Source organism: Rhinolophus hipposideros, assembly GCF_964194185.1.
Source record: "Rhinolophus hipposideros genome assembly, chromosome: 22".
NCBI classification, from domain to species: Eukaryota; Metazoa; Chordata; class Mammalia; order Chiroptera; family Rhinolophidae; genus Rhinolophus; species Rhinolophus hipposideros.
In genome coordinates this window covers 19076172-19103608 of record NC_138068.1, presented here as the reverse complement: position 1 = coordinate 19103608, position 27437 = coordinate 19076172, and the positions used below count along the sequence as shown (strand labels likewise).

General features: G+C 47.1%; 1 protein-coding gene across 7 annotated transcripts in view; it reads left to right on the top strand.

The window, feature by feature from the left end:
• Positions 1-27437, top strand: part of DLGAP4 (DLG associated protein 4) — a 190548-nt gene that overhangs the window by 149268 nt on the left and 13843 nt on the right. For 5 of the 7 annotated variants that reach the window (XM_081033717.1, XM_081033718.1, XM_081033721.1 and 2 more), the window contains 3 exons: positions 10954-11315; positions 13788-13876; positions 14441-14853. In XM_081033717.1, the coding sequence (XP_080889843.1) occupies positions 10954-11315; positions 13788-13876; positions 14441-14853 (864 nt within the window). Of the gene's footprint in view, positions 1-10953; positions 11316-13453; positions 13534-13787; positions 13877-14440; positions 14854-27437 lie in introns of all 7 variants that reach the window. The other 2 variants (XM_081033719.1, XM_081033722.1) reach the window with 1 other exon arrangement.

The following is a 27437-nucleotide window of genomic DNA, read 5'->3' as shown; positions in this document are numbered from 1 at the left end:
ACTGAGGACAGGGCCCTCCCCCTTGCTACGTCTCTGTCCCTAGCCCTGGCATTGAGGCAGCAGCACTTCCTGTGTCGACCTGAACTGAACTCATGGTTTTCCCCATTCAGTTCTGCACTGTTCATTTCATCCTATCTCTCGGCTGCCCAGGGTTCTTGGCTCCTGATTCTGTCACCCAATATACCACCTGTCACTCCAGGCATAGTGAATGAGCCCGTTAACACTGTCTTTCTATTCTGGGATCCGCTTGGTCATTCAAAGTGATGAAAGAGGCCAGCAATCGAGGTGTGCAGACTTGGCAGTGTCTGGCTTTGCACACTGGACACGGTCCTGTGACAGCTTGTAAAGAGCCAGGCTTTTGCGACCCATCACCAGGGTTTGACGTCAACCCTCCAGAAGTGCGGGGGTGTTTTTGAGGCTCTTATAAGTAGTACCTCCCAGGTGGGGCTCCTGGGACCTTAGAGCTTTTGAAAGACAGCAACGAGGTCCACATGTTAGAACCAGTATTTGAAAAGTCAAGTAGTATTTTAAAAGCCAAATCCTGAATTCTCCACTCCCCTCCCACTGCCCACTAGGCCAGACGGGCCGTACGCGTCATTTTTTCATTGGACTGGAGCTGTTGCAGCCAGTTAACTCTAGCTTTCTTCTACTCATCAGCACCCCCTACTGGTGGTTATAGCTTTAATATATGAGAAAAGCATGCTTCAGTAGCCACAGCTTGGAAGCTGGCATCTATTTAAAGCTTGGACTCCTGGGGATGGTGGTAATAAGGCATCGTGGGGCATAGGGCAGGGACCCCTGAGCAGAGCTGCTGGCAGAGCCAACTTTGCAGGCAGTTTTCTAAGGACAAATACAATGGTGTCTGTGGCAGATTCCAACACAGAATGGGTGAGGGCTGAATGTTGCCTAACAGGTCACTTAATGTATATGGTTGCAGTGGTGGTGGAAATGGCTTTTGAGAAACAGCATGCTATTTGGAGACCTCTGATCAGGGGCTGGAGGAAGTGGGGCTCAGCCACAGGTGGGTGCCTCCCTAAATGCTGGAGCCCCAGGCTGGGGAACCTGGAGGCATCTTCCTTCCTCAGTGTTGGGGGAACAGGGACCACACCCACACTCAGAGCCCCAGACAAGCGCCCCTGCTCTGCCACCTAATCCTCAGGGAATGCATTTGCCTTTCTGATGCTTGGGCTTCTCATTTGTTAGTCTACTGGGTCTCAGAATACCATGTGGGAGTTCTGGATGGAGAAAAAAAGGAAAATGGAGCTGCTCTGAGGGACCTGGAATGGGTTGGAATGAAAAAGCCTTCCCCAGGATCCCTTCAAGGGTCCCTAAAACCCGTTTTGAAAGTCACTGGAATTGTTATCTGCTAAACCACCCCTTCTATCCCTGGAATTTGGAAGCTCCACATACTTGTTCCAATCTCAGTGCCCATCAACCAGCTAGCTGTGTGACCTGGGACAGGTGGCTTCACCTCTCTGGGCTTTACTTAGAGGTTGTAGTGAGACTTAGCCAAGCTTGGGAAGTCCTAGGAGACTGGTAAACCCATGTCAAGGGTTCTGGTGTTTGTGATAAGTGGATAAGAGTATCTGGGGTCACACTTCTGGAGGAGAAGGGTCTGAGGAAGGGCAGTGGGCAGCAGGGGTCACAGGCAGGGCCGGGCACCTTTCTCTTCAATGTGCTGGGGTTCAGGTCCAAGGGGCACCAGGTCTCTGCCCTCATGGCCAGCAGAGCCTGAGGCTGCCATCATCTAACCTACTCAGGAAATAGTCCCTGCGTGAGGACCCCCAAAATAGGGGCCCATGTAGCTCCAACTAGAGAACTGGACTGGCCAAGATCTCAACCAGGCCCGGCTAGGTGGCACCCAATTCTAGCCTCGGGCCCTGTGGTGAAGCAGTTGCTAAGAGGCTGGCTCCAGTCAGAAAGGCTGAGCTCAGATACTGGCTTGTGACCTTAGGCTAGTCCCTTCTCTGAGCCGTACTTTTCTCCTCTTTGAAATGGAAAGGATCCGCCTAGTGAAGAGTTGGTGAGCTGATACATGCAAGGCCCGTTCATGGGCAGAGCCCTGCAGCTTGTGAAGTCTGGTGACGTACAGCTCCGCATCCTCTGAGAACCCCCTGACCTGAACTGTGGGGTCCATCTGAAAGGCATCGCTTACCCCCTTCCTCTAGCCCCTCTGGCCTGAACATATCAGGACAAAACCCCCCTCACACCCTGGACCCCAAATGGGGTGTGAACAGCGCTTTTAAGGAACAGCTGCCTCTGGAGGGGCAGAGAACGTTGCCCTGGCAATCAAGCAAGTCCCTCTCAGGCAGCTGCCCCCAGACCATGAAGGGCGATGGCCATCTGCACTCTGGATGGGGCTCTCCTGCCACCTGTGCTCTGGTGCCAAGAGCCTGAAACCAGACCTGGCCTGCTCACCAGAAGTGGCTTGCTCTGCTTTTGCCCAGCTGGACTTAAGACACCACCAGAAGGGCCTCCCAGCTGCCTCAATTTCAAGGTTTTCAAGGGTCTCCTGCCTTTCCAAGCGGGAGGCTCTTATGGAAAGACTACCTAGAAGCAGGGAGAGAGGAGCTGGAGCTCCAGAAGGAGCAAGGAAGTCTTAAGGACAGCTGTTCCAGCAGTCACACATTGTAGCCACAGGCCACAGTAGCTGGCAGTTAAGCATGTGTCTGTACAGTGTTTTTTTAAACTTTGAATTAACCAGCTCCATTTAAAATAAGTCCACATTTCTGGCTTTTCACACACATTCGTCGTCGCTAACAATGCTGGGCCCAGGTCTCCACATGGCAGGTTTGGGCCACAGGTGTTTAGATGCCTGGTCTCCCGTAAACATTTGAACTTGTGACCTCCATTTAAGGCCAACCCACTTAGTTGATAGCTGAGGAAACTAAAGCTCAGAAAGCATCAGGCCCTGTGCCGGGTACACAGCCCACCATGGCTAGTGCTGAGTTTAGAATCTGGCCCCGTGGCCTCACAGAGCAGAGCTTCTGTACACTGCCGCTCTTAACCGGAAAAGGCCTGGCCTCTCATCTGTAAGTCGGCAGCGGTAATAGTCTCTCCTCCAGGCGTGTGTCTGGAGTGAAGTAGCTTCACCTGGCCCCCACTCACTCAGCAACAATTCTTTTAAATCTGCACATTTGATATGCATTGCTTGGAAAATGTTGCTGGAAGCACTTCTTACTTTCTTTCACTACCACCTTTCAAAAATGATTGGTTTTCAAATAATGTCTGATGCTCAGTGCTTAGGGTTTGTTGAGCTCTCATTCCCATGGTCTCCTCCCCAACTTCAAGCAGAGTTGCTAAGGGCTCTGCCTCCCACCAGACTGTGCGTGTGTCTCTGTGTTGGAGGCTGACCCAAGGGAGTTCAGTGGCCTTGGGCATTAGATTCCAACTCAGTTGGAAGTAAATCATTGTTTCCCTAAGCCTCATTTTACCCTGGTGTCAAATAGGGAGTTGTTCATTCATTCAGTATTTACTGAGATTCAGCATGATGCTGGGAAGGTGTCAGAATTTTGTGAGATAGTCAGGGTCCCCACCCTTGGGGACCTGTATTAAAATACTCAGGATCCCTATCTGGTAGGGGAGAGAAACAAAAGACCAGTGAAACAATAAGTTGATCAATGCTTGAATAAAAGCAAACAGGGTTCTCAGAGAAAGAAGAGCAGCTTTAGAGAGGGTGGTCGGGGAGGCGCTCACTGAGGATGTGACACCAGACCTGAGACTTGAAATCTGTGGGAGGAGGAGTAGCTTCAGGGGTACGGGGTAGGAATCCGACAGGAACAGGCTCAGAGGCCCTAGCGGGGCGTGCTTGGAGTGTCTGAGGAAAAGCTCAGAAGCTGGTAAGGCTGCAGTGGGATGAGCAAGGGGAAAGTGCAGGAACTGAGGCTGGAGAAAGGGGGGCCCGGGGCCAGTTCCTACTAGGCCAAGATGGGCAATGTGGATTTGATTCTTTATGGAGTGGGGAGCCTTTGAAAAGCTTTAGAAAGGGGAGGAAGTAACCCAGTTTGTACTTTTAAAAAAATTCCTCAGGCTGCTGTTTGGAGAGCGATTGTGTGTGAATTGAACAAAGTAGGGAGACCAGGGGATAGAACATGGAAACCTAGACCGGGCTGGTGGGGATAAGAGAAGCAGGTCTCTGTAAGATGTGCTTTTGTGCGGGAGGGTGGGAAGAGGGGTGGGAATTCTCAGGCCTCTGGAGTGTGTACCTGAGTGCAAGGGGTCCCCCCTGGGAGGGCAAGGCCAGTGTGCGGGAGCGGAGGGTTCAGATTCACGCAGTAGATGCTCCCCTTGCAGCTGCCGAGTGCCCTGGGCTCCTGGGGTGCAAGGCGGTCCGCCCTCCCAGCTGCTGTCAGGCCTGCGTGCTGTCAATTCCTCCGACTGCAGGCCATTTGGGAGGGACTTTGTGAGGGATACTGCATGCAGGAAGATGTCTCCGTTTCCACTCCCCAGGTATCCCCAGGAAGGCAAGGACCCCGTCTGAGAGGAGGCAGCCCTCTCTCAGGCCTCGTTGCCCCGTCTGTTTTCCCTCCACCAGCTAACTTGCCTAAATTGCACTTTGCCAAGTCGTGCCCTGCTCTCATCTGTCTTCCCATGCCTCGGGCTGGCCTGCCCTGTTGCTTTGCTCACGGAGGATCCCTTCACCTGAAAGCCCTGCCTTTCCTTGCCGCTCAGCACTCTGGTCCATCCTTCCAGACCCAGTCAACAGCCTTCATGTCTTCCAGAAAGGCTGCCCCAGGCTGTCCCCCAGGGGCTGATCCCTCTCTCCTGCATCCAGAAATCCTGGTAACAGGAGGTACAGGGGCCCACCCCGTGATTGCAAAGCATCGTCTTGTCTGTCATCTCCTTGGCTCCTACTCAGACTCAGCACACTGGGTGTCACACTCCATGTTCCGAGTAAAACGTGCCTGAGCCTGCTGCGTCCACGTGACTCTCACCGAGTTAGTGCAGTGGACGAGGGATAGGGTGGTGGTCAGCCTTCAGGCAGCCTGGGTTCAAGCCCTGGCCCCAGCATGGGCTCGCTGGGGGTGAGCCAGGGTGAGTCACTCCACCTCTCTGAGCCTCACTGTAAAGTGGGGCGATGGCTCACCTACCTCACATGTACCCATTTTGAGGATTCCATTGGCCAAAGTATAGTCAATTCTCATTATTTGCGGTAGTTATGTACGTAAAGTCTCACAAGCACTGAGTTAGCAAATACTGAACCTTTGCTCCTATGGGAACTACAGGGTCCCTACGCGCCTCTGCTCACAACATCTCCACCAGCCAGTCAGCCTTGTTTTATGTGTGCTTCTGTGTAAAGACACGGTGTTTACTGTATTGTTGATTTATTAACTTTGGACCTGGCCAACAGCACTGTAACTCACGCCTGAACAAAGCTTATCTAACACCCGTATTTCCTCCGTAAGGCGCATCACAGCCTTCTTCCCCTTAGGTACACTAGCCAGCACTTCAGTCCTACACTTGGAGCCATTTTAAACAGGGAAATCACCAACAAAAAGCACAAAAATGTGAAACTCGTAGCACTGAGGAGCCAGGGAAAGGACACTTGTTTACTGCACGGGAGCTGCAGCAAGAAAGCAGACCATCACTGCTCAGCCTCCTCTGGGGACCTGTGTGTTGGGCGACTCAAATTTGCAGGCCTTACACATGTCGGGGTGACTGTGCAAGCCCCGTGAGTAGTACTGATTTGGGGGTTACAAATAAATGTGAGCGAGGAGGTGAATTTGCAGGTACCGAATCGTGAAGAACAAGGGTGACTGTGTGTGAAGTGCTCGCCCCGTCAGTGCTCAGGAAGGTCCACTGTCAGCACTGGAGCCGTTGCCCACAGGAGGCATCCTGGCTTCAGCTGAGGCTCTGGGGGGGGGCCGGGCGGCCTGAGGGCCGTGGCTTTGTCTTCAGCAGCCTGCCGCCTTTCTGACGGGCTCCTGTGGACTTTGGGGTCTGAGGCAGGAGCAGATTCTGGAGGCCCCCACTGAGGGGTTGGTTCCACGGCCACCGGATGGTTGTGGCACCATTGAAGGTTTTCAAACAGAGCAGTGATGCTGGGTTTCTCCAACAGCCGCAGCCGTGGTGGTGGGACAGGAAGGGCAGGACGGAAGGTTGGGGGGCAAGGGAGTCGTGGTGTGGGTGGTCTAGGGGAGGCTGGCTCTAGCTCAGAGAGAGAGGCAGTTAAGGAGCACCTGACGTGGGGAACGCCGGAGGATCCCGGGGAGGATGTTGGGGTGAGTGGTGCTGCCAGCCCCTGTTGCCTGAGTTTGAAATTAAAGTTTGCCAACTCGAAGCTAACTCCTGAGGCACAGCGAGGGGGTGACTTCCAGACTGACGTAGTAGGAAAGGGGGGGGGTCACATGGACTGCCAACAGGAAAGTGGCTGTGAGCGTGCGGTCGGTCCCTGATCCTGACCCAGCTGCTTAGAATTCCCTCCCAGCTTCCCCTGCTTTGGGGGCAGAAACAGGGTCGGAAGGAGGAATTGGAGGCTGGGTGTGGGGCGAGCTTTGAGCTCTGTTTTCACCATACACAAATGAGCAGCTCAATTTAGTTGCATGTTTGACAGATTACTCAGGTGAGAGAGGGAATAGGATCACAGCCCTGCCTCTGACAAGCCTTTTCCTAAGCGTGGCAGAGCCAGCAAAGAGAGTTCAGTGGGTTCTGGCTCCGAGGCCACCTCCGTCGCTTCACGTGGAGTCTGAGTGGACTCCACTGCCTCTTCTGTAACGGCTGCTACCATGACACCCACACTCTGTGGTCCCGTGTTCATTCCTGTTCAGTAGTCTCGGCCTCTTCTTCAGCCCCCCGCCAAGCGCAGGCCCCTGGGAGCCGGCAAGGACCGGGTCCATCTCGGCCTCCAAGGCACTGGCAGAGGATGGGGCTTCCTGGGGTTGCTGTGTCCTCCAGATCTCTCAAGAGATGGAGTCCCAGCCACTACTCAGAGCATCTGAAGCTCTGTTTGGCCATCTTACACACCTTGACATTAAAAAACAAAATGCAGAAACACGTTCATTCTGACCTGGTAAATAGAGTTTGCTGGATAAAGTCTTGGGGCGGAAGGCAGAAATGAGACAAAGAGAGCTTCTCTCAGAAGAAGCAAGCACTTGCTCATTACAGGGCAGGGAGGTTGGGCTGGATGTCTGGGGCTGGGGCAGGCTTCGTGGAGGAGGCATCGTACCACTGCTTCTGCCTGAGCCTTGGCATGACGGACTGGCATGGCCAAGAAGGGGGCAGGGAAGCATGTGGCTCTGAGGGTGGGTGGTGGTTCAGTGTGTGTGTGCTGCTGTGTGTCAGCAGTGCTGCGCTCAGGATCTTTGAAAATACGCACAAGGACCAACTGGAAGAGACAGTCACCCTGGAGCGATGCTGGCCTCCAAGCTTCCCGGGAAAACCTGGGAGTTATCCAGAGAGAATGGACAGAGTTGGACCCAAATGTCTTACATTGTAAATTGTGGCATGCAGAACATCTCCGCAGGGCAGGGAGGGCCAATCCTGGAGGATCCAGGTCCAACATCTGATCCACGGAGAAAAGACAGGCAGGCGCTGCCTGGGCCAGAAGGAGCTGGGGGTGAAGGGACTCGTGAAGGGTGAGAAGCATGGAGCACATGAAAGGGACGCTGGCAGAAACAAGTGCATGTGCAGAGGCTTTGGTGCATGAAGTGTGGTGTTTGGGAACGTGCGTCTGGTTCTCTAAAGCTGCAAGGGGCCTACTAGTGGGTGGGAGGGCAGGAGAGAGGCTGCGGGGAGGGGACGAGAACCTCGGACACTAAAGTGGTGGGAGCCTTCACTGTGGCTAAAGGAGCATGATTTTTGGCAACTAGGGTTTCTGTAGCGATGATGAGGTCCGTTGTCTCATTCAACAAACATGTATTGAGCGCTTTCTGTGCGTGAGATACTACCCTGGGCCAAGGCTATGACCTGCTGTGCCAAGACAGACAGAGTTCCCCCAACCTCCCGGGCCTATAACCATCAAGTAAATCCTTAAATGAGCGAGTGACAGATGTGATAGGTGGTCTGACGGAGATCCCGGGTGATACAAGAGTCGAAGGCAGTCGGAAGGACTCTCTGAGGAAATGACATTTGAAAAGTGAGGCGCTAAGAGAAGCTTTCCAGGGAGGACCGTGTATAAAGGCCCGACGGTGGGAAGAAGTGCGATGGGAATGAAAAACCCAGAGGGCCTGGAGCGGAATGTTGAAAGGGGTCGGGGAGGTGATGACCTACGTTTCCTGGCATTTCACACTTATGAAAAGAGAGCTGTCCTATGCAGTCGGGTCCCAACCCCTTGCCCAGCGTGGGTGAGGGGCAGCACTCAGAGCTGTGGGATGCCTGCCACCCAGGGAGCCCATGAGGCCCCAAAATCTTCTCTGTTAGTCACACCACTTATCTGCCTGTGACCTGTGCCCCGGGAGACATAGAGAATTCAAGATAAGTTCACTCTTCCTCTTATCATATCTGGCCATCTGGCCTGGCCTCTAACTAGTTCACTTTCCCTCTAATGAGTGGCTGCCTCAGCCAGGGCCAGGGCCTCTGAGTGTGCGTCCGCAGGATTGTGGGCCTACACAACCCCGACAGAGAGATTGGAGGGTTAATCCTTTGTCAGACCCCTGGCAGCAGCAACCTCATTGCCTCCTGGGCAGCGAGGGGCGGTGGTGGTGGAGGGGTGCCCCTTCCACACAGATCCCTCCTCCAGGCCAGTGTCAGCCCCCCACAGATGGGGAGGAGGATGTGACAGGTCATACCGCCTCAGCCAGCCTTACAGCCTAATTCTGGTTCCTGCGACTCACTGCTGCTCCTTTTGGGGGGTATTCCCCCATCAACATTTGGAACAGATTGGGGCTTCACTCTTCTGATCTAAGGCAGAAAACACCAGTGAAGCCCTGCTTTCTTGGGGGATATTTAGGCCAAACAAATCAATACCTGAAATCCCCAGTGCATTCCTGTCTTTGCTGGATGCCGGTGGCCACTGGCTTCGTCAGGCTGCTCTAAATGCCCAGCTCTTGGGGGAAACTACCCCTAGACTAATCAGAGAACCAGCCCGTCCTCCCCACCAGTGGCTGGGGAGTGGTAGAATTTTGGCTCACCCCTCCCCCTCCAGGCCTAGCTCCTTCTGTACCAGAAACCAATAGGAGAAATGCCAGCCATGGGCCTATCTGAGCCTTCACCTCTGTGATACAGCCTGTGTAATCACTCCGGTGTGCATGTATTCAGTCTTTTGCAGTTTAATCACGTGTAGATTCATGTATCCACCACCACAGTAAAGATACAAACAGTTCCCTCAATTAGCACAGAAGTATTCTTCTTGTCACCCTCTTATAACCACACCACATCCCTCCTGGCCTTCCTGTCACCCTATCCCCCTACCCTCCCCACCAACCACCATCTGTTCCCCATCTCTATATTTAGGTGATTTCAAGAATGTTTTATAAGTGGGATCATACAGTACATAACTTTTTGAGATTTCTTTTTTCACTCGGCATAATTTGCATGAGATTCATCCAAATTGTTGCTTATATCAGTAGTTCATTTCTTTTGATTGCTGAGTAGTACTCCATAGTCCGGATGTACTACAGTTTGTTTCACCATTCACCCACAGAAGAACATCTGGGCTATTTCCAGTTTTTGGTGATTGCAAATAAAGCTGCAGTGAACTTTCATGTATAAGTTTTTGTGAACATGTCACCATTTCTGTGGGATAAATGCCCAAGAGTACATTGCTAGGTTGTATGGTAATCGCATGTTTAATTTTAAAAGAAGCTGCCAAACTTTTTCCAGGGTGGTTATATCATTTTACATTTCCACTAGCAGTATATGAGTGATTCTGTTTCTCCACATCGTTGCCAGCATTTAGTGGTGTTGCTGTGTTTAAGTTTAGCCATTCTGTTAGGTTTGTTTAGTGATAACTCTTAGTGACGGATGGATTCTGTGCCTTCTCCACAGCCCCTGTGGCACTGGGCCTCGTTTTGGGTTTCCATTAGGCTGTCACGTCTCCATGATTGGTAGCCCCTTGAAGGCAGGGCTTTAACCTCACTCTTGGCTCCTGCTCCTGCCCTGGGCCCCGACCCTGGAAGAGGCTTCTTTCAGTCCTCACTGGGAAAAGGGCCGTTGGAGTTAAGATGCTGAAAAAAGCCACTGGATCTGACCCAGCCCCTGACAGCAAGTAGCCACAGCTATTTGAAAAGCACCGTCTATTTCAGACAAAAAGTTCAGCATTAAGAAGCTGGCTTTGGGCCTTTGGTGTTCTGTGCCCTGCTGTGGGACAGCCCCAGGCCAGGCTGGGAAAGGGATTTAGAGATGACCCCAGCTCCCAGTCATGGCAGGACCTGGTTTCCTGAACCTTGGTGGAGAATAGGAAGTCAGACCAGGTATGATGGAGTCTTGGGGAAGGCAGACAGAGTTTTCACACAGTGAGGGGGGGAAAGGATTAGCTGGGCCCTGAAAGGTGTGTTGGTCTTTGACCAGATAGAGAGGGGGCATCCAAGTAGAGGGAACAGGGGTAGAGGGAAGGTAGAGCGGCAGGAAAGGAGCAGTAGGGGGAGGGTAGTAGGTCTCAGTGAGCCTGAAGGAAACGAGGTCAACTATTCCTTAGCTGCCCTGACCTCCACTCTCCTGTCCCTGCCTCCCCGGGCGTGGGACAGGCTGTCACAGCCTGGAGCAGCATAACTTCACTGTGTAGCCCATGCCCTCACTGGGTAATACCTGTGTGTGACTGTGAGGAGGAGGGTGTCTTTGGTCCATGCTGGTGTCCCCTCTAGACTTGGCCTTGGCCTAGTGTGAGGGTGTCCAGGGCCTGTGTCTGTCTTGGTCATCTCTGTGTCTGACCCTCTGTCTCCTACTCCAGAAATCCTTGCTGAGGGAACAGCTGAGACCAGAGTGAGGGCCAGGTCAGGTAGGGCCTCAGACTTGAAAGGGGCTTAAGGGAGTTGGGGGCCTCACCTTCTCCCCTGCCCTCCTCTCACCCATCTGCAGGTTCGTCATGCCTAGTGGCGTATAAGAAGACCCCACCACCGGTCCCTCCACGCACCACGTCCAAGCCATTCATCTCAGTCACGGTCCAGAGCAGTACTGAGTCTGCCCAGGACACCTACCTGGACAGCCAAGACCACAAGAGTGAGGTGACGAGCCAGTCAGGCCTGAGCAACTCGTCAGACAGCCTGGACAGCAGTACCCGACCCCCCAGCGTGACACGGGGCAGAGTCACCCCAGCCTCAGAGGCCCCAGAACCACTCCCAAAACATGCAGCTCTGAAGAGTGAACAGGGGACGCTGACCAGCTCCGAATCCCACTCTGAGGCCATCCCCAAAAGGAAACTGTCATCTATAGGAATACAAGTAGGGGCCCCTTTTGCACTGTGTCTCAGCCCGCTCTGTGCACCTGCCTGCGTGTAATTACATCTGGTGGACGCCCACTAGGTCTCCTGGGCAAAAGTGGTTTGTGTGTTTTTGGGGATCATCCCAAGTGACCATACCAAGTTCCACCCCTAATCACACCTTCCTTGAGTTCACCCACGTGTGCTGCAAAATCTGCAACCGTGGGCACCTGTCCCTGCTCCTCCGATGGGTCGTCCCAGTGAATGTAGTTACACTCAGCCAGCCATCTCCTGTCCGCTGTTTGTCCACTGTCTGTCTGTCCACTCCACCTTTTGCCCTGCCAGCCGACGTATGGGAGGCGGGACTGGCCTAACAGTTCTCTAATCCAAGGTCAGTTCGGGTGCGGAGGCCACAGCCCCGCTTGGCAGAGGGAGCAGCGTGGAGCATAGACGCGGATGGGCCAGGGGCCCAGGACCCAGGGCCCTTGAGCCATAGGGGTTGCTCGAGGGGAACTTTGCCCAGAGCCCTCTCAGGCCTTGCCGACAGGTAGGTGGTTCAAGGCACCAGGCCTGTGTCAAATTGAGAAGTGTGATGCCAGCCAGAGGCCTCCCTCCCTGGGAAAGGATCCAGGGCAAATAGCTCTCTAGGAGCACGTGACCAAAGCCCGCAGACCCTCTCCTGGAAGCCCAGTTCACCGTGCACCCATGGCCATGGCAGGCTGCACCCAGCATCGGTAATCTGTCTTCCATTAGCAGAGCTGGGCAGACTTGGGCCCTGCCCTGCAGTTTTCAAGAGTTACTCGAAATCCAGAGAGAGAAGACTCTCCCTGCCCTAGCTGGACCTCCAGACTCATGTGGAGCACACTCAGGACAGGGAGGGAGGGCAGCTGCAGTGGGCCGAGAGCTTGCGGGCATCATGGGCATCGGTGGTGTGCATTGTGGCTTAGGATGGAAGGTATCTCCATTTCCCCAGCCACCCCTGAGCAGCTGGACTTGGGCAAGTAGATGACAAAGCACTTGAATGCAGAGGAACATGGGGCACAAAGGGAAACCGAATGGCCCAGACAATTTCTTGTACTTGCCTGAACATTTTCCCCCCAAGAGGCCGCTCTGGATTTCAGTTTCCGCACGTATATAAGCAGAGAGTTTGTTAGTAGACTCTCTCTCTGTTTTCTGGGCTCCTTCCTCAAGGGTCCAGCCCCTGTCCTGTACAGCACTCCAGGAAGGATTCTTAAGAGCACAGAAAGTAGCCTCGTCTGTGGCCCTTGGTCCTGACCACCCAAGGTCTGTCTTTGGGCAACCCGACCCTCTCCTTGGCCAAACCAGATGCTCTTTCCAGGCCTGAAAGTTGGGCTCAGCCTTGAGTGCTTTCACCCAGAAGTTCACACAGGGATAAGGGCTCTAGCTCTAGGGCCCATCCTGGACTTCCCCTTCCCTGGATTCACCCCACAACCCCATTCCATGCTCTCACCCAGTGATGCTGTATTTCCTGAGCTGGCTCTTGCTGAAGGAGAAATGCATTCCCATGGCTAGGAGTCTGGTGCTCAGACCCCTGCCCCGAAAGCCTCCCTGACCCCCTGCTGCTTCCGTGAAGCCAAGAGACTGGGGAGTCCCCAATTTCCAAGGATAACCCAACAACCTTGTCCTACCCTTGTACCTCAAGCCCTAGGACAAGTGTGGGTTCTTCCTCACTTATGAGCGATGGTGGAACAGCTGGCCTGATTATTCCAGTCAAGCACCTTTGTCCCAGAAAAGAAAGGCAGGCCCAGGGCATCACTGTTGCCATGTTTCCTTCCACTTCGCAGGAGTACAGAGAAAGGGCTGACTTTGCACTTGGCCCTTGCACTGATCCTTCTGACTGCTCCCTGGGCCCAGCCAGTGCTGAAGGTAACCTCAGCCAAGTGTGATCAAGGCCCAGGGATGGCATCCCATAGTGTCCAGGGACTTTGGTGGCAGTTTCAAATCCAGAACTGCAGTTCAATATCTGCCCCTAGTACAGGCGCCTCCAGCCTGCCTTTCAGCTGCAGGGTTGGGGGAGTGATCTTTGCCTCGAGAGAGCCCCACCTTCAACTACACCAGATAACGGCTGTGGCTTTGTGTGTGTGTGTTTTCTTTCTCTTTCGTTGTCCTTTCTTTTTCTTCCCTCTGATGCGTGTAAAGGAGAGGACTAGAAGGAACGGTTCCCACCTCTCGGAGGACAACGGACCCAAAGCGATCGATGTGATGGCACCCTCCTCAGAGTAGGGAAAGCCAGTCATCTCCACCCCATGCCACCTCCTGCCCACCTTCCCACCTGCCTCTGCGTGAATGAGCAGTGCCCGGCTTCACCTGGTCCAGCCTTGGGCCCACGTGCAGTGTCCGCATGCCTCGTGTTCGTCTGTCCACGCGTCTGTTTGCGTCGTTCCACTAATGTGAATTTCAGCAGCAAGTGTGGTGTTTGTTTTTTATTTTTGTCTTTGTCTCCGTGCCGTTGCTGTCGTTGTCCTTCAATAAGGTTGACTGCACTCAGCCAGTGCCAAAAGAGGAGCCCTGTCCCGCTACCAAATTCCAGTCCATCGGGGTTCAGGTAGAGGACGACTGGCGGTAAGTCGTACGGAGGTGGTGGCTGCTTCTCCCCGCTCCTCTCCCTCCCTCTGCTCTCACCTCCCCAGCGCCCTCTCCTCCCGCTCTCCCTAACCCACATCTCCTTGCTGGATTTCTAATAACCAAGCTGGGTTTGGGGTGCGGGCTGCGGCCCAGGCATGGGAGGCTGGGCAGCCAGGCGGGCGGGCGGGCCTGTGAGCACTAGCTCTGTGCGCTGAATCCGCCACAGGGGGCCAAGCCGGGCTGAGCTATGAGTTACCCCGATGTTGGTGGTCTCCCTGGCCCCACTGCAGTAAACAGGCAACCTTATGACCTTGTCTGTGTGTGTGTGTGTGTGTGTGCGCGCGCGCGCGCGTGCGTGTGGGCGCGGGTGGGTGGGGCGAGGCCAGGGCTGAGCAGAGAATGAGACGGGGGCTGTGGGACCCGCTTCAGGCGCATGGGGAGCAGACGATGCATCCGTTTCTCTGTCTCCCGTGTGTCCGGGTCGGGGTGGCCTCTGGTCTCTGGCCCTCTTGGTGACCCTCACCTCTTCCTGTCCCCGCCCCATTCTACCCCCACCCACAGAAGCAGCGCCCCCTCTCACAGCATGTCCTCCCGACGGGACACCGACTCAGATACCCAGGACGCCAATGACTCGAGCTGTAAGTCATCTGAGAGGAGCCTCCCGGACTGTACCCCACACCCTAACTCCATCAGCATCGATGCCGGCCCTCGGCAGGTCCCCAAGATTGCCCAGATCAAGCGCAACCTCTCCTATGGAGACAACAGCGACCCTGCCCTAGAGGCGTCCTCGCTGCCCCCACCCGACCCCTGGCTGGAGACGTCCTCCAGCTCCCCGGCCGAGCCAGCGCAGCCAGGCGCCTGCCGCCGAGATGGCTACTGGTTCTTGAAGCTACTGCAGGCAGAAACAGAGCGGCTGGAAGGCTGGTGCTGCCAGATGGACAAGGAGACCAAAGAGAACAACCTCTCTGAAGAAGGTGGGTGCTGCACGGATGGCCCCCGGGGTGAGGGGAGAAAGGGTACACAGTGAGTTCTCCCGCTTCTGGCCAGATGGCCTAGGAGGCTCTAAGCAGGGAGGGTGTTTCAGGTTCTCTTCTTGGATCAGCCGTGAACCTGCATCTTATTTTCATTCTTTCTTTTCTTCCATTCATCATCTACTTAGCCAAACGTTTTTCCAGAAAGGATTTTTGTGGCAGCAGCTGCTAGTTGTATAGGCTGAGGGGTCAGCCACACCGGGGTTTGAACCCCAGCTCTTCCCTTGCTGATGAAGCGAGCTCGGTCAGATTGCTCTGAGCCTCACTTTCCTTACCGTAATGTAGAGCTAATCCTACCCGCTAACTGCAGCAGCATATTGGAGGATTACACGTGGCAGTGCGTGTGAAGGACCCAACCAAGTGTCAGACCCAGAGAAAGTGGCATCGTAGTTATGCCTTCAGTGCTCCGTACTGAGCACCTCCTATGTACCAAGCACCGGGATCTAACTGGGGGCCTCAGCGGGGTGTGAGGAACTATGAATGGGTGGGGCAGAATTCATCTACCTTTCCTCTTATGTTCCCATCTACACCATGCCTAGTTCGAAAAATCCCGCTGAGAAATTTGTTGAAGAAAGAGCTAGAAGTATGTACGGAGCCCAGAGTTACAGGTGGTTGATGTGTATAGGAGGAGTGGTGGCTTGGAGGCAGGCCCCGGGAGGCTCCAGGGCACGGCCCACGAGCCACAGCCTGTGCTGGCCTGCTCCAGCCAAAGCTCCAGTCCCATAGAAAGGCCTCCTCCATAGAACGTCCGCGAAGGACAGGTGTCCAGAGTATCCAGAAGGGACGGAGCCGGCATCCCACTGACCCCTGATGGGGTAGGGCCGGAGGCAGCACCCTTTGCTGATTCGGTGAGTGCTTCAGAGTCACTGTTTTCACTGCCTGCTCGGCCCGTTCCCAGCTTTGATGTCACACCCACTGTTTGTGTATGCAGGGAACTGTCATGAGGTCTATACCTAGTAACTTTTAATAATAACAGTATTTAAAAATTGGAATGTACGCAAGGATCAATGAAAACACTGAAAGGCTTCTAACCATTCAGGCCACTGCCTACCTTCTTAGCCTCCCCCACTTTCAGCTCCATCAGCTGTATATTCTGGTCCTTATATTTACTTTCATATTTCTTTTTCTTAATGTGATTACCTTTTATTTCATCTCTAAAATTAATCGTCATTATACACTGATTTCCTGCTGTCACAGATGACTATTTAGCTCTGTCACCTCCACCTCCTGTGCCTCACCCTCCATCTATTACATCACAGTCTGGGGTTAAGTAACAACCGATATTTCTGTTTACTATGAACATGTAAACATTATTCACTGCAGAGCCTAAGAATATATTATGATTTCATTTTCTTTTACAGTTTGTTTTCCAAGAATGAGTAGTTGCCTCATCTTTTTTATACATTTTATTTTCTAAGCTCGTATTAGTAATTTTTTCACATGCTCCACCTGATCTGCCAACCCTGCAGATGTGCAAGCATATCACATCTCATGATTTTGTATTTTTCCTGGTGTCCTCTGTCTGCCCTCTGCTCTGGCCAGGCTGCTTTCTGGGCCTCCTGCCTAGCTGCTTTCCAGTGACTTCCCTTTTCGTCCCCTGGGACTGCCCTTGGCCACTTTCCCATGATGGACACCCTGCTTTTTAGACCACATGGTCTTCTGCTTTCTTGGTTCCAGTAAAATGGTTCCCTCATTTTACTGGAGCACATCTTCATCTGGAGATAAACTGTTGGAACCTGCCGTGTCTTTATTCAGACCTCACATAGTTTGGCTAGGTGTGAAGTTGAAAGTAATAAATTATGTAAATTATTTATATCTGTACATAAATGTATATATAATTTATATATAAATATGAAAATAAGTAAAGTTGACAATAGTTTTCCCTTAGACTCTCAAAGGCTGTATTGTGTTAGTTTCCATTACTTGTACTGAAAAGTTTCTTGCCATTCCAATTCTCAGTCCTTTGTATTTGTTTATCTTTGGAAGCTGTGAGGATATTCACTTCACTTCTCTTGTGAAATTTCTGTGATGTGCCGTGAAATTAGTCTTTGTCCATTTATTGTGCCAGTAGTGACTAGGCCATTTCTGTGTGGAGGGCTCAGATCTTCCATTTCTGAGAACAGACTTGCATTAATTTTTTAAAAATAATCTCCTCGGGGCAGCCGGTTAGCTCAGTTGGTCAGAACACGGTGCTCTCACAACAAGGTTGCTGGTTCGATCCCCCCATGGCCCACTGTGAGCTGTGCCCTCCACAACTAGATTGAAACAACTTCTTGACTTGGCGCTGATGGGTCCTGAAAAAACACACTTAAAAAACATAAAATAATAAAAAATCTCCTCACTTCATTTGCCTTCTCTCTCTGAAATTCTTGTCACTCCGATGTTGGACCTGCTGAATGATCCTTAGTCTCTGATCTTCTCTTCCTCGTTATCTATTTGTTGTCTCTTTCTGGAAGGCTTTTTCTTTTTTCCCACGTTATAACAACTTTATTGAAATATAACTCACGTGCCCTAAAATTCACCCCTTGAAAGTGTACACTTCAGTGGGAGTTAGCCCACTCACAGGGTGCAACTATCACTACTACCTAATTTCAGAACATTGCCATCACTCCAAAAAGAAACCCCATAAGCAGTCACTCCTCCTCCCCCCAGCTCTTAGCAACCACTAATTCTGTCTCTGTGGATTTGCCTGTTCTGGACCTTATATAAATGGAATCATATGATAACGTGGTATTGTGTATCTGGCTTCTTTTGCTTTACATAATGTTTTCAAGTTTCATCTGTGTTGTAGCATGTATCAGTATTTCATTTCTTATTGCTGAATAATATTTTCTTTATACATTTCATCTGTTGCTGGACATTTAGGTTGTTTCCATTTGGGGGCTACTATGAATAATGCTGCTGTGAACATTTGTGTGCAAGTTTTTGTGTGGATATATGTTCATTTCTTTTGGATATATACCTAGGAGTGGAATTGCTGGATCATTTGGTAACTCTATATTTAATCTTTTTGAGGAACCTGTTAAACTGTTTTCCACAATGGCTGCACATTTAACATTCCCACCATCAATATATGAGGGTTATAATTTCTCTACATCCTGATCAGCACTTATAATTTTTATTGGTCTTTCTGATTACAGCCATCCTAGTGAGTATGAAGTGATATCTCATTGTGGGTTTGATTTGTATTTCCCTGATGGCTAATGATGTTGAGCATCTTGCATGTGTTTGTTGGGGAAACCTATTTGCAGTTTTTCTTGACTTTATCTCCAGACTCTCCATATAAGAGCTCTTTCTTATTGTTCCTTTTTCATAACACTTTGTTCTTGTTTTATGGATAATCTCCTACCTCTCTGAGACTTACATATATTTTTTTAACTTTTCATTTGACCCTGTGTTGTCTCTTGTTTCCTTTAGGTTCCTTTTTTCTATTTGTCTTTTGGGTTGGAGGCTTTCCTGTAATGTCCAGTGATCTTTGGTTGTTTATTCATATTTTTTTTCATTTATTGGGGTGATGTATTCATATTTAAAAGTGAGGATCTGACTCAGGAGTAAGAAGGGGTGAAGCAAGAGATTGCTGTTTTTGTTCTAAGCCTAGTGGTTCCACTTGTTTTTTAATTTTATGATTTAAGTTAAAATAAAAGTTAATTTTAGAGTTTCCAAAAACTATGTAAAACAATAAAAATAGCAAAAGTCATGGTAATATGCTGGTATGTTAGTTATACATGGTAATAACATCAAAGATGAAGAAACCATTATTTAAGCATCAGGATCAAACTGCTTAATAGCAGGATGAAAGCTATTATGAATAATGCTGTGTTCAACTCTTCTGACTATATACCTGGCAGAATTTCTGGACCACATGGTAGGTTTATATTTAACTTTTTTCATTTTTTTTTATTGTGATAAAATATATATAACAAAAAAAATGCCATTTTAATCACAAATGCATAAATCAGTGGCATTCCTTACATTCACAGTGTTGCACATCACCAACATTTATTTCCAAAATTTTTGCACCACCCTAAACAGAAATGATGTATCCATCAAGCAATAACTCCCCGCCCCCTTCCACCAGCCCCTGGTAACCTCTAATCTACTTTCTGTCACTATGAATTTGCCTATTCTAGATATTTCACATAGGCGGGATGTTAGTTTGTCCTTTTATGTTTGGCAGGTTTTCAAGGTTCATCCATGTTGTAGCATATATCAGAACTTTCCTTTTATGGCTGAATAATACTTCCATTGTATGTAGTTATTATATGTAGATATTTTGCTTACCCATTCATCTGTTGATGGACACTTGGGTTGTTTCTACCTTTGACTATTATGAATAATGCTTCAAAGAACATTGGCATACAAGTATCTGTTTCAGTCCCTGTTCTCAATTCTTTGGAATATATATATACCTGCGAGGAGAATTGCTGGGTCATATGGTAATTTCTCTCTAGCTTTTTTGAGGAACCCCCAAACTGTTTTCCACAGTGGTTGCACCATTTTACATTCCACCAGCAAGGCACAAGGGTTCCAGTTTTTCCACATCCTAGCAAACAATTACTATTTTCCATTTTTTAAAAATATTATAGCCATCATAGTATGAAGTGGTATCTCGTTTTGATTTGCATTTCCCTAATGACTGATGTTGAGCATTTTTAATGTTTTTATTGGTCATTTGGATATCTTTTTTAGGAATAGCTAATCAGATCTTTTTCCCACTTTTTAATTGGGTTTGTCTTTTTGTTGTTGAGTTGTAAGAGTTCTTTATGTATTCTGGATGATAGACCCTCATCAGATGTATGATTTGCAAATATTTTCTCCCATTCTGTAGGTTGTCTTTGCACTTTCTTGATAGTATCCTTTGATGCACAAAAGTTTTTAATGTTGATAAAGTCCAAGTTTTCTGTCTTTTATTGCTGTATTTCCACTAATTTTTAAAGTTATGAACATATATTAAAAATTAAAATTAAGATAAAAAGATTGAGTCACCGAGAAGCTAATATGTAGCTCTGTGTAGGAAGGACTTGGTGAAAGGTAGGCTTCTATGGACGCCTCAAAAATTGGTTTTAAAGTAAAAATTATATCAAGATAACAAAGGAAACCAATTACATTAATGTACAGTTATCAAAATATTAAATAAATTTGTGATATAGTAATGTGCATTTCTTTGTTAAGGTATTAAATTAAGGTATTAATGTCTAGCAGTCAGTCTAATTGCTTCAATTTGAAAGTATTGATGACAGTAAATATTTCAAGATAACTATGACAACTGTAATGTGACATGAAATCTGTGATTTCTATCAGTGACAAAGTGACAGGTACTGCTAACATTAAAGTGGTTTGTTGCCAACCTAAGTTTAAAGATATCCTGCTCTAGGGTGATAAGGTGACAAACTGGCCCTTTCCAGAGAAGACCTTGAAATGTCACTGTCTTCTCTGGAATCCTTCAGGAAACAATCCACTAGTTTCTCTAGAGGGCAGTGTTTTCTCATTTTATTGCTTGGTTTTTAAAAATTAATGTTTTTATCACTATAATTTTAATTGATAGTTTCATATCTGTTGATCTTTTGTTTTTCACCTTTTTAAATTTTTTATTGTAAATGTACATTTGCCATCTTACCCATTTTTTAAAAAATTTTTTTTAAACTTTTATTTTATTAAGTGTGTTTTTCCATGACACATCAGCTCCAAGTTGTTTCAATCTAGTTGTAGAGGGCGCAGCTCACAGTGGCTCATGCGGGGATCGAACCAGCAACCTTGGTGTTATGAGCACCACGTACTAACCAACTGAATTAACCGGCCATCCCCGCCTTACCCATTTTTATGTGTACAGTTAGAGGTATTAAATACTGTGCATTCATACTCTGCAGCCATTGCCACCATCCCCTTAATACTTTTCATGTTGTAGAACTGAAACTGTAGACTCATTAAACACTGACTCTCCATTCTCCCCTGCAGCCCCTGGCAACCACCATTATACTTTGTCTTTTTTATTTTGACTTAAGTACCTCATGTAAGTGGAATTGTACAGTATTTGTCTTTTTGTGATTGTTTTATTTCATTTAGGCCAATGACCTCAAGTGTCTTCCATATTATAGCATAGAATTTCCTTCCTTTTTAAGGCTAAATAACATTCCATTTTATGTATGTATGTACCACATTTTGCTTACGCATTCATTTGTCAGTGGACACTTGGGTTGCTTCCATGTCAGCTATTATGAATAATGTTGCTATGAACATAGCAATGCACACATATCTCTTTGAGACTCTGCTTTTAATTCTTTTGGGTGTATACCCAGAAGTGGAATTGCTGGATCGTATAGTATTTTTAATTTTTTTGAGAAACCACCGTACTGTTTTCCATAGCAGCTGTACCATTTTACATTCTCACCAACAGTAAACAAAGCTTCCTCCACATCCTCACCAACATTCTTTTCTGGTTTTTATTTTTTATATATCCATCCTAATGCGTGTGAGGTGGTATCTCATAGTTTTGATTTGCATTTCCCTAATGATTAGTGATGCTGAGCATCTTTTCATGGGCTTGTTGGCCATTAGTATATCTTCTTCGGAGAAATGTCTATTCACATATTTTGCCCATGTTAAATCGGGTTGTTTTTTTTGTTGAGTTTTAGTTCTCTATATATTATTAATATTAATTCCTTATCAGATGTATGATTTGCAAATATTTCTTCTCGTTGTGTGGGTTGCCTTTTTTACTCTGTGGATTGTGTCTTTTGATGCACAAGAGTTTAAAATTTTCATAAAGTCCAATTTGTCTGTTTTTTCTTTGTTACCTGTGCATTTGATGTCATATTCAAGAAATCGTTGCCAAATCCAATGATGCTTTTCTCCTATTTTTTCTCCTATATTTTCTTCTATTGTTTTAGGACTTATATTTAGGTCCTTGATCCATTGAGTTAATTTTTGTATGTAGTTTTAGATAAGGGCACAGCTTCATTCTTTTACATGTGAGTATCATGTTTTCCCAGCATCATTTGTTGAAAAGACCTGTCCTTTCCCCCACTGAATGGTCTTGGCACCCTTGTCCAAAGTCATTTGGCCACATACGTGAATTTCTGGACTCTTTATTCCATTGGCCTATTTGTCTGTCTTTATGCCAGTACCACACTGTTTTGATGACTGTAGCTTTGTAATAAGTATTGAAATCAGGAAGTGCAAATCCTACTTTATTCTTTTTCAAGATTGTTTCAGCTATTCGAGATCCCTTGAGAATACAATATGAATTGTAGGGATGGATTTTTTCTCTTTTCTACAAAAAAGTCATTGGGATTTTGATAGGATCACACTGTCTCTGTAGGTCACTTTGGGTGGTATTGACATTTTAACAATATTGTCTCCCTGTCCATGAACATAGTTTCCATTTATTCCATTTATTTTAATTAGTTTTAACAGTATTTTGTAGTTTTCGTTGTACAAGTCTTTCTCCTTCTTGGTAAGTTAATTCCTAAATATTTTATTCTTTTTGGTACTATTGTAAATGAAATTTTGCTTTAATTGTTTGTATATAGAAATGTAGCTGGTTTTTGTGTTGACTTAATGTCCTGCTAATTTGCTGAATTCATTTATTAGCTCTAAATATTTTTGTGGAATCTTTAGGGTTTTCTACATATAAAATCATGTCATCTCCAAACAGAGATCATTTCACTTCTTCCTTTTCCAATTTAGATGGCATTTATTTGTTTTCTTGCCTAGTTGCTCTGGCTGAAATTTCCACCACTATGCTGAATAAAAGTGGTGAAAGCAGGCATCCTTGCCACGTTCCTGATCTTAGTGAAAACACTGTCTTTCACCATTGAATGTGGTGTTCACTGTGAGTTTTTCATATATGGCTTTTTTATTATCTTCAGGTAGTTTCCTTCTATTCATAGTTTTTGTGTCTTTATATCATAGAAACGTGTTTGTCAAATGCTTTCTCTGCATCAGTTTAGATCAGGGGTGTCCAGACTGTGACCCATGGGCCAACTGCGGCCCGCAATCCATTTTTAATTGTCCCACAGCAAATTCCAAAAATATATTTAGTTTACTTAAATAAACCAGGTGAGGCAATACGTACTTTACCTCGAGTGAGTGTCCCGGCTGTTTGTGTATTTTACCACATATGGCCCTTGGTGAAAAATGTTAAAAAAAGTTTGGACACCCCTGGTTTAGATGATCATGTGAGTTTTTCCTTCATTTTGTTGACGTCGTGTATTATATTGATCAATTTTTATATGTTGAACCATCCTTGCGTTCCAGGAATAAATCCCACTTTGTCATGGGATTGTGCATGCTACTGAATTCTGCTTGCTAGTATTTTGTTGAGGTTTTTTGCATCAGTATTCATAAGGGATATTGGTCTGTAGTTTTCTAATAGTGTCTCTGTCTGGCTTTGGTATCAGGGTAATACTGGTTCATAAGAATGAGTTGGGATGGCTGGTTAGCTCAATTGGTTAGAGTGTGGTGCTCTCAACAACAAAGTTGCTGGTTCCATTACCACATGGGCCACTGTGAGCTGCACCCTCCACAACTAGATTGAAACAACTACTTGACTTGGAGCTGATGGGTCCTGGAAAAACACACTTAAATTTTTTAAAGTAAAAAAAAAAGAATGAGTTATGAAGTATTCCCTTTTCTTCAAGTTTTTGGAAAAGTTTGAGAAGGTTATTAGTACTTTAAATGTTTGGCAGAATTCACTAGTGATGCTATCAGATGCAGGGCTTTTCTTTGTTAGGAGATTTTTGACTACTAATTCAGTCTCCTTACCAGTTATAGATTTATTCAGATTTTCTATTTCCTTGTGAATTAGTCTTGGTAGGGTTTGTGTTTCTAGGAATTTGTCCATTTCATTTAAGTTTTCCAATTTGTTGCCATACAGTGGTTCATAGTACTCTGATAATCCTTTTTAATTTCTATAGAATTGGTAGTAAAGTCCTCACTTGCACTTCTGATTTTAGTAATTTGAATCTTTTTTTATCCTTAGTCTGGCTAGCTAAAGTTTGTCCATTTTGTTGAGCTTTTTGAAGAAGCAACTTTTGGTTGCGTTGATTTTTTTTTTTCCTATTGTTTTTCTAGTTTCTATTTCATTTATCTCTGCTCTAATCTTTATTATTATTTCTTCTGCTAGCTTTAGGTTTAGTTTGTTTTTCTTTTGTAATTTTTTCCCCCTTCTTCCACCTCCCCGCCCCACCTCCGGTTCAAGCTGTTGTTTTTCAGTCTAGTTGTGTAGGACACAGCTCCCTGGCCCATGCTGGTATTATGAGCCTTGCGCTCTGCCCTGACTCTCTGGTGGGCCACTCACAGAAGCTCTTCCTGGCTGCCGTCCACTCACACTGGCTGCCGAGCACACGGTAGCCCATGGCAACAGCTCACGCCAAACTCAGGCTGCTCACTGCAGCCCAGCTCCAGGGAGAGCTGTTGTTCACAATCTTAGCTGTAGAGGGCGCAGCTCACTGGCCCATGTGGGAATCAAACTGGCGACCTCAGCGTGAGGAGCACCGTGCTCCAACCACCTGAGCCACCGGGCTGGCCCTGTTCTTCTTTTTATAGTCCCTTAAGTAGTAGTAAGGTTATTTAGGTTGTTGATTTGAAACCTTTCTTATTTTTTACTTGATTTTAACCAAAAAGCTGACAAGCGATGTCTTTCTTGTTTTTTAATGTAAGTATTTATAGCTCTAAGTTTTACCCCCTTAGCACTGCTTTTGCTGTATCTCATAGGTTTGGTATGTAGTGCTTTTGTTTTCACTCATCTCTAAGTATTTTCTGTTTTCCCTTGTGATTTCTTCTTTGATCCACTGGTTGTTTAAAAGTGTGTTAATTTCCACAATTTTGTGAATTTTCCAGTTATCCTTTTGTTATTGATTTCTAACTTCATCCCATGTGGTCAGAGAAGATACTTTATATATCTAGCTTTTAAAAAATCTATTGAGACTTAATTTGTTGCCTACTGTATCATCTGTCCTGCAAAACGTCCTATGAATACTTGAGAAGAATGTGTATTCTGTTATTGCTGAGTAGAGTGTTCTGTATGTGTCTGTTAAATCTGGTTAGTTTATTGTGTTGCTTAAGTCCATTATGTGAGTGGGGTGTTGAAGTCTCCAACTGTTATTGTAGAGCTATTTCTCCCTTCAGTTCTGTCAGCTCTTGCTTCATATATTTGGATGGTCTGTCATTAGGTGTGTATGTTTATGCTTGTGTCTTCTTGCTGTATTGAAAGTACCACTGATTCTTAAGAACACCTTCTGTATTCCAGTGGCATAGAGATTTTTCCATGGTTTCCAAGTTTTGTGTGTTTTATCATATGTACATGTTTAATCCATCTGCAGTTTATATTTGTACATTGTAGGATCTCATTTTATTTTGTTTATATGGAAAGCCAGATGTCTTTTTATATGGAAAGCCAGTTATTGCAGTCTCTACTTTCCTCACTGATTAGTAATGCTAGTCAGTCATAACCTCTGCCAGATTTCCACGTACACAGGGGTGTGTTTCTGGGTTCTATTCTGCCCTAGCGCTTTTTGTCTATTTCTGTGTTTAATACAACTTTTAATTATAATAGCTTTATAACATGCTTTGGTATTGAATAGAGTGAATCCTTCTTCCTTATTCTTTTTGTCTAAAAAAGAAAACTCTACTTATATCTTTATTCTTCCATGACTAACTTTAGAATTAGTATATCAAGTTCCTCAAAACAAATTTTCTGGGACATTGACTGGAAATAGATTATAGATTAATTTGGGAAGAACTCATACCTATAAATATTGCATCTTCTTACTTATGAATAAAGTTTATATTATATCTCCATTTATTCACATCTCCTTTTATATCCTTCTATTCAAGTTTGATTAATTTCTGTGTGAAGGTCCTACATATTTTTTACTAGGTTTATTCCTTGGTACTTTATAGTTTTTGTTTTGATACTAAAATGAATTTTTTAATATTTGTCTATTCCAATTAGTTATTGCTAGTAGATGTTTGATCCTTGTATGTTGATCTTGTGTCCGACAACCTGTATAATTCAGTTCTCTTGGATTCATAAATCCAGTATCATAAATGATCATACTGCCTGCTAAAATGGCACTTGGGTGTCTCTTTCTAATCTTACTGTGTCTCATGCATATCTTGTCTAACTGCAAGAGCTACAGAGCATCGTGGAATAGTAGGGAGAAAGCAGCGTCCCTCCCCTGCTGCTGGACCATCCATGCAATGAACGGTTACTGGATACCCACCAGATGCCAGGCCCTGTGCTAGCTTCTCGGGTTCAGCAGTGAACAAAACAAAGTCCCTGCCTGCGTGGAGCTTACATTCTCATGGGGAGAGACAGAAAATAACCAAATAAACAAGTAAACATATAATATGTAAGACGGTTCAATGTGCAACAGATCAACTAAAGCACAGTAAGAGCCGGATAATGAGTGCTGCAGGGGTGGACGCAGTGTCGTTGGCCCATGTAGGGAGTCAGGGAAGGTCTCCCTGATCAGGTGATCCTGGAGCAGAAACCTGAAGAAACGGAGAGAGGTCTTAGAGATCTGGAGATCAAAGGTAAGGGCAGGAGCAGAGAACTCCTGTGGTGGGCAAGTGTTTGGCGTGTTCCAGGCCTGGGGAAGGTGGCCGGTGTGGCTGCAGCAGTGAGTGAGCAGGAGGACAGAGGACATCAGAATGGCACTCCAGATCACAGAAACCTCAGAGGTGTTACGAAAGCCTTGGCTTTTACTCCCAGAAGAACTGGGAAGGCTGCAACTTGACATTCTTTTCAAAAGGATCAATCTGATTTCTCAAAGGAGAGTAGAGGGAGAGACACAAGTGGAAGTTGGGAGATGAGTCAGAAGGCTATAACCATAATCTGGGTCAGAGAAGTTGGTGGCCATGGAGCATTTAAGGGAGGGGTCAGATTCTGGATATATTTGGAAGGTAGAGCAGGATTTCCTGATGGATTGGGTATGAAGTAAGAGTGACAGGAGTCAAAAAATGGCTTGGATTCTGAGTGACGAAAAGGATGAAGTTGCCACTGAGAAAGGGAAGACCAGAGTAGATAGATGTCAGGAGGAAAGTCAGGAGATGCGTTTTGAATATTTTAAATTTGTCGGCATCATTAGGCATCTAGATTGGAGATGCCAAGCAGGCAGTTGGATATATAGGAGTCTGGGGAGAGGTCCAGGTTGAAGATTATATTTGGGAGTCGTCAGAGTATAGATAAGGCCAAAAATGAGGTGAAAATGAGTAGAGAAGAGACATAATGCAAGGACTGAGCTCCAAAACACTAATACTTCATGGTGGGAAGGGAGGAGTGACTGGTGAGATGAAAAAAGTCTGCTGGAACCCAACGGAATAAGGGTTTCAGGAAGAGAGACTCAACTGTGTCACATGCTGCTACTGGTGAGGCCATCACTGCAGAGAGACAAGTGGGAAGAGGCTTAGGTTTAAGCAGCCACGACACCTTACATGGCCATCCAGGCGGGTGCAGGGCCACCGAGAGGAGGCTGCAGAGGGAGGAAAGGAGTGAAGCAGGAGTGTGATAATCCAAAAGATCA